Source organism: Gallinula chloropus, assembly GCF_964237585.1.
Source record: "Gallinula chloropus genome assembly, chromosome: 8".
Lineage (NCBI taxonomy): Eukaryota > Metazoa > Chordata > Aves > Gruiformes > Rallidae > Gallinula > Gallinula chloropus.
In genome coordinates this window covers 16,698,413-16,710,417 of record NC_140093.1, presented here as the reverse complement: position 1 = coordinate 16,710,417, position 12,005 = coordinate 16,698,413, and the positions used below count along the sequence as shown (strand labels likewise).

The 12,005-nt window shown below is 38.4% G+C and overlaps 1 protein-coding gene across 1 annotated transcript in view; it reads left to right on the top strand.

Moving 5' to 3' along the window:
* Positions 1-12,005, top strand: part of NAALADL2 (N-acetylated alpha-linked acidic dipeptidase like 2) — a gene marked incomplete at both ends in the record, with an annotated part of 350,941 nt that overhangs the window by 328,490 nt on the left and 10,446 nt on the right. Inside the window, one exon of the mRNA XM_084267228.1 lies at positions 4,911-5,109. Within this exon, the coding sequence (XP_084123354.1) occupies positions 4,911-5,109 (199 nt within the window). The remainder of the gene's footprint in view (positions 1-4,910; positions 5,110-12,005) is intronic.

Genomic DNA, 12,005 nt, shown 5'->3' with positions numbered 1-12,005 from the left:
AGGGCTATTCAGGCTGTCACCTATCTGCTCACAGATGCAATATTTTAGAGAAATTCATAAATAGGCGACAGTTTAAAATACTCTACTACACATTGCAGTGGTGTGGTGTTTGTGCCCTTCGTACATGTAAAATAAAGACCCATTGCAGCTTGAATCAAATCCAAGACTATCTCGTTAGGCCTTGCATGCTATGAAACCCCAGTTTGTCCTTTGAGTCCACAGGGCACACACAAGGTGTTCAATCTGTTCTTTGAATGATACAAACAGTTCTTTCAAGCACTTCTCAAGAAGTATTATGTATGTATATGCAAGTACAAATGTATAAGCATTTGTGTACGAGTATTTTGTACCTATATAAGCATTTTTATTTAAAATCATCTGCTGAATGCTTTTAGGACTGTGCAGTTTGGCCTTGCTCCTTGCTGCCTAGCTTGCACCATTTGAGCCTCCTTGAAACTTGCTTGTAGCAAGCTTCAGGAATTGGTGATGGAAGGGTTAAAAGTGCCTCATTAGGATCAAACACCTCCTGTGCCTTTGCACCTTACTCAGCAATAGCAAGTTCAATTACACCATTTACAAAAACAAAGGCAGCCAGGTTTGATGCTAGCCACATCTCTTGCTTAGGTGCTGCTAGCTGTAGAAGCTGCTTTTGTTTCATTATGGGATGTCACTGGGCCCATCGAGACTCATGCAGACCTTTCAGAAATTGGTATCTGTTGCCCCAGCCTTTCTTTGTGGCTGAGCAGCACTAAGTGCATGTGCTGAGATTCCCTAGTTGTGGCTTTCATCACAAGCTGCTGTCACTGGTAAGCAAATCAGATCAGCTATAAGCCATCCTCAGTAGGTACTGCCCAAGAGAAGCCTCTGAAGACAAGTTAACTTGGGATGAGAGTTTCTGGTTTTCCCCAGGTAGGGAGGGCAAGGACTGTGATTTCAAGCTCTTTGACTGACACGGTGTCAGTTACGTGCTGCTTCCTATCAGCTCGGCCCTTTCTTCTCCCCAGAATGGATGCTTTACAGATGTTACAGCAGCTGAAGTACTTGGGGTGTGATAATAGTAGGCAGTGCTAGCAGAAATTTAAAAATAATCTGGTTTATGATAAGCCATTTCCAGCAAAGTCTGCATGACTTTCAACAGCCCTGGCTCAAACCATACATTTCAAAACATCAGTCTAAACTCTCTGCCTTTAGAAAAATCAATACAGAAACATCTCTCTGTCATTTACTTGATGGCTGCATACTCATTGCCTACAGCTATCTGCTAGTCTTCAACTTGGCACCATTTTACCTGCTTGACCGTATTTCTCTGATCATTTAGGGTGCTTTTCACAGTTACTTTCTCCATCTGTCTGTAATGTTCAGTAAGTTCCCTTTTTCACTGTTCCCACCCATTATTCTTGATTGCTACAGAGCTGAAAAATGCAATAGTTATTTATCTGTATGTATGATAGAAATACCTTCTTTGCCATGAGACACTGACATCTTGTTTTCAGTCTCCTTTCAAGGATATTATATATTAGTACTGGCAGACCTTTCATCAGCCTTAAAAAAAAAAAAAAAGAAAAAAGGTAATTTCAATGGACAAAGCATTTGGTATGGAAGGGAAATGATGAGCATCTATTCTATATAAGCAGGCCATATATGTTTCAACAGCTCTGTACACTCATTGGTATATTCCTCTGTATTGATATGCATAGTCTGCCCAACAAGCCTTTTTAATGATGCCTCTTTGAAAAGATACTTGTTTGAACAGCATATTAGTTTGCTTGGGCAGTAACAGTCACTGTAGCAAAGCTGAAGCTGATGGACACATATTCTCTGCACTGAGGATGTTCATAGATTTGTGCCCCCTTTAGGGTACTTTGTAGAACACTTTCCCGTTCAGACTTTCCACTGTCAGACCTGATCCTGCAATTTTTCGCAGCATAAAAAAGCCTTCCTAGTGAATACAGCAACACACTGTAGCTGATCTTGAATGTGCAAAGTAATCAGAACCCAAAGTAGTTTCCCCTCTCTCTTATATGCAAACATGTGCTCAAATGCCTGGAGAATGTGTCACACATAAACTGCTGATTTGTCTGTGCTGGTTCTCCTGTAGGTGCTCGTAGGTAGGTTGGTACCAGAGGGCGCACATGGGTATTTTAAAATGTTAAATCTCTAACAGTACTTATCGTAAGAGCAATCAGTTACAAAGGGAAAGGCTATTGTACTCAACATCTGTGAAAATAAATATCTATTTGGTGTAACCTATTTCTGAATAAAATCCAGTTATATTTAGCAAGTGTAATAAAATTCAACAATATAATTCCCTGACCAAGAGCATACACACTCCTGAGTCGCTTTCTGGTACTTGCAATTTTATTTATTTAACAACTAAACAACTAGCTTAGATGATTCATCATGATTCATACTGGAGACAAAAGGACAAAGAATACGAACTATAATAATGTGGCGTTGTTTTCTCTTGAGTGAAGTAACACTTGCAGGGCTTTTATTATTTTCTCTGTAGAAGCATCACAAGATGTTTCAGACCTGATTAGTTAATGCATCCTTTTCTTTAAGAATCATTTGCCCTTCCACTCCCAGCTTCTCAACTTGAGAAAAGCATAAATCACAGTTTCCCTTGGCAGTGAGGATCGGTGCATTCCAGTAAAAACTACTGATGCCCTTAAAGATGTCCTTAGTTCTCTGTGGTGACACCAACCATAGACACTTGCAGGTTTTGTAGTGAAGTATTAAAAAAGGGCCTGGATGTTTCTTTTATAGTGAGTACTGGTTTAGTGTGTGATGTAAACAGTGCTTTCTACTCATGACTGTGAAGTAAAGTGCTTTATGAGCAAAATGCATGTTGTGGGGGAGGAGTGAGAGCATTTACAGAGTTTTTATGTTTAAAAGGGTGGTCTGGTTGGTTCATTTCCACATATAAAATGATATATTTTCCCTTTGTCTCACCTTCCCTAAAAGACATAGCTGACATACACAATTTTTTTTGCATAATATTCAGAATAAAAATTCTAAATGTTGTATGTTACTTGAAATATGCAATGCTTTGCTGAAACTGAAAGGGTTTCTTTCTAACAGAGTGAATTTAAGCCTTTCAATATTGACTCAAGTCCCAGGGCAAGGTACGCATAATGCCTAGATTGTATACATGAAGATGGCAAGTTCTTCAGCTGCACAGGATGTTTGCCTGAGATTTGAAAGCTGAGGGTACTGATGTTTAGCAAAATATCCCAAATGTACCAAGTTCATATGCTTGGTGAATAGTTTTCTGAGGCATCAACCTAAGTTAATCACACTCTAAATTGCTTTATTCTCAATCAGAACAGTAATAATCCTGTACATCAAGGTATTACAGTGCCTGTTTCCTGTTCTAATTAGGCCAAGGTGGATTGGGCAAAAGCCATTGACAACCTTGTCCCAAACAGAAACAGAAACAAACCTTCTTCTTTCACTCCGTGTTCCCACAGGGAGCTTCTGCTCACCGTGGAAATTCATCTTGATAGCTCAGGAAATCTGACAGTTACTCTCACACCAGCATCTGTGTCTCCATGTATTTTGGATAATTTCATCTTTTGCTAGATTGGAATGCATTAGCTGAATGACAGAGGGCATGGGGATCTATGATCTCCTTCCCCTTTGCTGAAATGTACCCAAGAGCAAATCTCTTTTTCCAGACAAGAGGGAGAATCTGTCATATGCAGGTGCTTCCTCGAGCTTCTTAGTTATACCATTTGCTTTTCCATGCTCACCTTTCAAATGCCACCCATCAATGGTTTGAGACATAGGTTGAGAATGTTCTATTTCCAATCTCTCTTTAAATCTATTAAACAAGGAACTTCAGTATTTATGTAACGTGCCTTGAATCACCTGATTGGATAAGTCATCTCAGTCACTAAGATACTGAACTCACTGACTTTTATATGTTCAACTAAAGGTGACACAGCTGAATGAATTGATTTAATCAAATCATGATTTGAAAGATCTAAGGGCAGTTGATTTCCTTGTCCTTAATAGCCAAAGTGAATCTTGGCCTTAATAATAATTTCTGCATCCTGGAAAAGTTTTTGCCAACTGATGTTACTTTTCACTTCATATCAGGTTCAGACTCTGCTTTCTCTCACCGTGTTCTTGTAAAAAGTAACAAAGTTTATGCACACCCTGAGAAAGGAGGGGACGTTCTTCACCTGCACTGCGGGTGGGAATGGACTGCACACTCATGGTGCGCCAATTCCTCTTTCTGGAGTATAGCAGGGAAATCGTGCACTCCCAAGAGTGGTGGGCTTTTGTTCTTTTTGCTTTGCTGTCTGTGTAGGATTACAAAGCAACAGATAATACTCCAAGTTTAAACAGTTTGAAAATATTGACTGGATTAGAATATACATCTGGATATCCATGAGTGTGTTAGTTTGTTCATTGGCATGTGATTTAAGTGATCAAGAGGAATAACTTCACATCCCATCTACACCTGTTGTTAACTTCTAGGATTCTGCAATGTTAAACAAAATTCACTTGAACACTGAATATTATATTTTTCTGAACAGCAGCCATTATAGCATCTCAGGACAAGCTTTCAAACTTGAGAGCAGAAGCATCAAAAGGCATTGGATAAATTCTGCCTCAGCAGGAAATGTTACATTTCCTGATTTATAAGCATTGCTTCTTGCATGCCTGTTTTTCCAGTGGTAGATTTCAGGCTGTACCCCAAAAACATTCCTCATAGCTTAGATCTTAAAACATCACAACTCAAATTGATTATCTTTGAAAAATAGATCAGAGCTTATGCACAATTTCCTTTATATAATTCTCACAAGGGAAAAAATGCTGAGGTTTTAATTGGACTAGTAAGCAAAAGTAGTAAGTGATGTTCTCTGAATCACTAGCAAGTGCCTTTCTCTTACTGTTCCTAGGTGATGAACTAGAAGTTCCTCAGCTGCTCGCAGCGGCATCACGTCTAAGAGACACCACAGAATTGTTCCAATCAGATGAGATGCGCCCAGCTAATGACCCCAAGGAGCGAGCTCCTATCAGAGTCAGGATGCTCAATGATGTGTTACAAAGCTTGGAGAAAAGCTTCCTGGTTCATCGAGCTCCTCCAGGACTTTACAGGTATGGTGTTCAATGCATTCTTCATTTGAGCTAAAATGGTAACCTCGCATTGCTTGGTTTCCAAAACTGTCATGCCCTTAACAAAAATAACCTGAGTATCCAGGTTGAAAACTGGGGTTTTCCATCCTTTTTCTCTTCCTTTCTGCAGAGAATATTAATTCATTACAATACCAGAGGTCATTAGAATGCAGAACTGTAGCATTTCTGTCATGACATCACTGCTAACAACATGTACAGTGTGATTGCAACTCAGGCAGCATGACAGATACTTGTGTTAGATGGTCCAGTGAGCTTTCAAAAGAAGAAAATATTATGAACTCTAATAGTGCTTGACAAGCTCCACCTATATTTTATTTAAAACATTTTACAGTTCATTGAAGATTCAGAATTATGCAAGATACTGTGCAGCATTATTTAACATATTTAATTATATAGCAGCATTCTTGGGTGCATTTTACCCAGTCAGAGGCAATACAGTGGAATGAATGAGAGCATCTTAGTCACCATTCATAGCAGCTTGTCTCTAGTTAGAATTATTCTCTGATATGGATTCAGCCACACTGCTATAATCAACTACAGTTTAATTTTGAGATGTCAGAGTCACTCTGTCTTTCTAAGAAAGAAGTCTATAGGTCTGTATCTCTCACCACGGATTTCCTCTACAAAAAAACCCTGTGGCAATCAGTAGCTTAGAAAAGGTTTGAAAAGCAAGACTTTACCATGCCTGCCCTGAGTAATGCCTGGCACTCTGGCTGCACAGGAGAAGTAACATTGTGCATATGCTTCAGTGCAAACTGTCTGCAGCGCTGCCCTGCAGTCCATCAATGCAGTGTTGTATAGCTTGACCCCAGGGAGGTGTTCTGACTGCCCTAGGCTGTAGAGTGTGGGCATCTGTGGGTGGTTTGACTTCACCAGGTCTGCTGTGATTATTTTGAAGGACTCTGGGGCTTGAAGATAGCCAGTGGCTCATCCAATACTGCCCATTAGGAGGCTTCCCCAAGTAAAACTGTTCCTAAAGCCCATCCAGCTTTTAATTTAGGGGAAACTCCTACACAGGAGACAGGCAGGCATCAGGATGCAGAAGTGAATGAGTCATGTATGCTATTTAGGAATATAAATTTATTTTCAAAGAGAACTAACTAGAGTAATAAACAGTACTTTGTTGTAGATGAAGGGGAAAATTGTAATGCCTTGTGCAAGTGATTGTTTCAAGTGGGCACAACATACAGATGGTAGGGGTAGGCTTTGGAAGAAAAACAGAAAGCTACAGCATCAGGGGGAAAAGGTTCTTCGAAGCCACAGGAATGGCATAAAACAAGTGCAGTCATCTTTTAACAACAACAGAGAAAAACAAGGTAGTTGTGGTGAACTCAACAGTGTCGATGAATAAAATCCCTACAGCTGTAATAAAGAAAATGTAATAATGATATTTGGGGAGGGACTAATTTACTTCATTCCTGCAGTGACTGGATTCATAATATAAAGAAATAAACCAAAATGTGATTAAATAAAGTCTAATATTCCAGTGTTGTGGAATTAGCACTGCTGTCTTTCTTGTCTGAATGGGTATGGTGTTGCAAAGGAGCCATAAAACTGCTTAACGTAATGTACCATGTCTGCATTTCATCTCAAAGGCACATTGCTGAATGTGGCCCAGGTCATTTCAAAAAATAAATTATACCAAAACATAGGATTCCAATACCGCGGTTTTGTGGGCTTCTAATATTTAAATTCTTGCAGTGCTTGCAGAATTCAGTTTGTTATTCATCAAGATGTAATTGCTAAATATGCTGGTGTAATGTGAATGAGATATTTACCCTCCTGCTCCCAGCAGCATTTCAGTGTAGAGCTCAGTATTCACACTGACAAAGCAGATCACACAGAAGCAAAACTTCTTAATTTTCCCCCTCCTCATTTCATTGCATATATACAAGATTTGACAGTAGGGGATAAGGTTGCTTTAGAGTTTTGGGGAAAACATTGGATTTGACTTTACTTTGAACCTGTTTACCTAACATCATCTAGAGTATATAACAACTAAGAACACATTTTATATCATCATTTATATACCCATTAAAAAAAAAATTCTTTGTACTGTGCCAAGGTGTGTAATTGTAGTGTAGATATATCTTTAAAGCAAACAGAATCAAGGATAGTGCTAGATTTCCGATTTCCTTTTCTGACATTAAAAATCTGCAGCACAAATTTTTTGTTTGTGGGGTTTGGATTGGGTGGTTGTTTTGGGTTTTGGGTTTTTTTAGGTTTTTTTTTTTTTCAAAAAAGCACCTAGCAATGTGCTTTATGAATTGAAAGTTCTATTAATTGATGCAGTTATGTAAATCTGTTTTGTATTTTGAAGCTATAAATGTGTCACAGGAACTCTAGAAGTACTTCAAAAACCTGATGTGCTTTTTTTTCCTTGTACAAATTTAAGCGGGTTTTTTTTTGTGGGGGGCGATTGTTGGGTTGGGGTTTTTTTGTAATTTGGTAAAGAAAACAAAAAAACCAGTCTCACAGCCAGGACCTTGTATGCCATGTTTCATCCCAGTCAGAAGATTGATGGGGAAGTTATAAACCCCTGAAATAGTGGTTTATAATGGAAATGCTGGCAGACCTTTAACTATAGCAGCGCAAGTAGTGCAGCAATAAATACTATGCTTCATCTGTAAACAGAAATTTAGGATGCAGTTTGCAGCCTTGACCTTCAGGCTCCAACTGTGTTTAGATCATTAAGATTCCATAAATACTGTAATTTACAGCCTTCTGAAGGAAGAATTTGTGTGCACAGTAAAGCACGTATTCTTCATGAAAAAATGATTGCTTCCTGTATACCCATTTGGACTCATATTCTCAACCTCAATCAAAGTACTTGACAAATTTGCTGAAGTTTAGGCATCATTTTTAGACTTGTGTTTGTCCTAATTCACAGCTCTCTGGGTCTATACTATGTTTTCTCTTCTAGAACTTTAACTAAAATGAAAAGGTGGACTTTTTCTTTTATGCAGGGGGAGGGTTCCCCCATTACAGGGAAACTAGTACATCTTTTCTATTTCTTTTTGTCTGGTTTGTACACTCATGGCCAGAACTGTGCTCTCTTACTGAACATGTGCACTTAAAAAAATCGCTGCCTCACTCCAGTCAGTGTCATAGGGCACGATCTGGGCATGATAGATGTGTTATTAATCTACAATGAGCAATGAAATTATTCAAAGTTACTAACAGGATTCAAATTATTTTAATTAAGTTTTGATAATTACATTAGGATATCCTGACTAGGTAATGATGCTTGACACTGGTGGGTTGCTCAATACAGTGAAAGTAACCACTGTAGTTATTATCACCCTTCTTACCTGAACTTCATGACATTGAACAAAAAACCTGACAATAGCATACCTTCCCCTGATACTCTATTTCCAGCTGAGCTGGAAATATACAAGTACAGCTTTTATTGGGGTATTTTAGTCTTATCCAGAAATTTAGGCAGACTGAAAAATAACAGGTTGAGAACTATTTACCGTGCTTTGCAGGGGTTACCCTGGGGCCTGATTTGGGGTTAGGACAAAAATCTCTGATTTTTACTGTACCTGAAGAATTTCTGTGATTCCCAGTGGTAACCTTGGGTAGATTTTTTATTTCAAAAATAAAAGTTTAGGAACAAAATAGGGTAGCTGTTGATCAGTTGTGGTTTGTTTGTTTTGTTTTGGGTTTGGATTTTTTTGGGGGTGGTGGTTACCTTTTGGGGTTTTTTTTCTTTTATTCTGTTTGGGTTTTTTTCATTTATCTGCCTTTGCTCCTCATCACATAAGCATAATATTTATAATTATCTCATTTATATTTTGCTATTATTTTATTGGAATAATCATATAAATTTATATCTATTTGTTTCTTTTCTCTAGCCATTTCTCACTTTCCACACTTATGATGTACATTTGCACTGAACATTTCTGTATGTTTTCTGACACTCACAGTGCCGATAACTGTAGATTACACTGCAGTAGCCTGTACAAAGCTAAGGAGAGAACAGAGGTTCCATTAATTGAGGCACTGTGTGTGGAAAGGGCAAAAATCCCAAAGATGACCTCAAGCATATGTCTCAAGGAGGTGGTCAGCATCCCCAGAGATATGATTCAAATATGCTGATATATAGCAAGAACCCCCCCCAAATTCTCACCCTCATCAGCATTCAGTAAAGCATGTGTAGTTGTCTGCTAGGCACAGGAGAAGATGCTTCATCTCTGTATTCTAAACAAAGGGTGCTTCAGCCATAAATAAACCTAGAACAAAGCAAAGATGTGGGGTGGTTTCCCTACAATGAAAGCAGCTTCTCTTACACAGTCAAGGAAGTAGTGATAGAGATTAACCAAATCTCTGCCTGGCTTCTGATAGAGAACAAAATGAATTTCTGTAAACTACCGTTTGTAAGGTAGGTAAACAGTGTGTCCAGGCTGAACAATGTGTCTCCTCTTTGTCTCTTTACTGAACATCTTTGTCTTTTGGGTATCAGCTAACCCTTAAAACTCTAAGATTCCAGAAGTTGAGTCATGCTTTTCCATCCTTTTCCCTCAATGAAAATACCCACCAAAACCCTGACACCATCAATACCATGGATAATAAAACAGTATGTATCTTCCTGGTGTTTATAAATATTAGGCCCAAATCTTATGTTTGCTTAGACTGAGTAAGACCATTCCCCCTGTTCCTTGTGTGTTTTACTATATTTATGTATTTGCTGATCACCACAGCCTCTGACAACCTGTCAGCCTAAAGTATCTGTCAGGTCTGTGTGTATAGTCCTTAGGTATTCACAAAGGGAGCTTGTGTCTTTCTGTTGAAGGGTATAGCACTTAGTGCCAGTGAAACAATGAATAATAATAATTATTATAATATTGCAATAAATGAGATAATCAAGAAAACTTGGTGCGGTGTCAGGCAGAGGACCCTCAGTGGAGTAAGTTGTTCGTTCTTTCTGAAATAGTTTGATTCCTTCAGGTACATGTCTAGAACTCAACTTAACCTTCCTATTTGATGGATGCTGCTGATACTAGATGGGCCCAGTAGTAAGGATGCAGGGTTTCCTAGCATACGTTCACTAAAAACAGACTTGGTGTCTTTGGTCTTTAAAAGTAAAGTCCAAAACAAAAAGGCACATGAGGGCTCAGGCTGTCATTTCTGCTCCAGTTAGGTGGTTTTTATTCTTAGTGGACAATTGCTTAAGGATCAGTTATGTCCTGACTGACAGTTCTTTTAGCAAATTTATAAAAGAATCAAAGTCAACTTGTGTAAAATCTTTCATTTAAGAGAGTTTCATCTTAGCTTGCCAAGTGTATCCTGTCCATTAAGGCTGTATGTAGCTGTCACCACTATTTAGGGAACTGTTGCAACGGCCATTGTGCTATGTCTAGTAGATCTAAGGGAATGAATTGAGTAATAAGTAGGTGAAAAGTAATGATTTCAAAAATAATCTGTGTGTTGAAGACCTCTGGCAGTTGTTATTGTTCATTTGTGCAAATTAAACTTCTTCCTTTTGCTCCTCTTTATCATGGATACCCATTGTGACATTAACACTTCACTGATCTAAAAAATTACAACAAATCAATACCTTATAATGCACGGAATAAATACTTGCTATAAGCATTGATCTATTGTGCACTCTGAATTGCCCATAATGAAACGAAAGAACAATCAAATGATGCTTTTAGCACCACACCAAAAGTAATTTGCATTGCTGCTAATCTCAGGACACTCAGGTTTTGGTTGTTCACCAGAACAAATGTTTTCCTTTTGGACTGAGATTTGTTCTATACATCCCTGACATATGTACGGAGTATGCTGGACTTACTTCTGTTTTGCTGGTAAACTGCAGCAGATTCTCAGGTGTCAGATTTCATGCGCCCTAGGACTCTAGTTTCTAGTGATAAGTCCAGCAGGAAAAGTAAAGTCCTTATTAACTCTCCATGTGTCAACAGGCTGCTCATTGGATTTACAGATGGACAAGCATTAAAGATGCAAATATCCTGCTAATCCTAAACAATAACATGAGTAAACATGTAGTGCAATGTCATCTGAAAAATAACATACATAGCCCAGAGTTTCTACAGAGGGCCGTAATTCTGTCTAATCTTTGCAGATTAGTTTTTTTTCATTTTGAACTCTTAGTTTGTGGTTTCAAGTAAAAAATACCCTGTATGCTTTGTTGAAATGTTTGAGACACTTTTGACTGGCCTGACCCAAACACATATTTTTTTCCTGCATTGCATTATGTGGAACAGAGAGTGATTTGATATGGTGCTGATGATCCTTAGTGTGGGAAATACTGCAACAATTCCTCTCATGCTGTGAGTAGTAGATAATGTTCTATCTTGCATTATCTGCCATGTGCAATTTGTAAATACAATATTAGAATGGTGTTGGAGGAGAAAGAGAGAATTGTGTGCACCGGTTTTAGAATCACGTACCTCAGGTTTTGCCATTCAGTCAGAATAAATCATTTTTTGTCTTACTGCACAGCAGTGATTTTTCCATCTGACTTTTCACCCTAATGTCATGTATCTCTGAAAATTTGCATCTCTCTCTTCTATAATTGTTCCTCATCTTATAAATGGAGTTATGATTAGTGGAATTACTTGTTTCACTTTCTAATCCTTCACTGGTGTTTCTTGGTCTGCAGTTCTTACTCTCTCTTGTTCTATCCCTTCTCTCTGATACATGTGTCCGAATGAATTTTTTTGCATCTGAAATATCTCCCCATTTTGTTTTACCTTCTTCCTTCAAACTCAACAGTGTCCCTGCAGTCTGATTGTAGTTTATGCAAGTGTAAGTTGGAGATGACAAACTCAAATACCTGGGACAGAAGTGACACGTGGTTTCAGTAGACTCTCTTAATCATAGCTCACTTC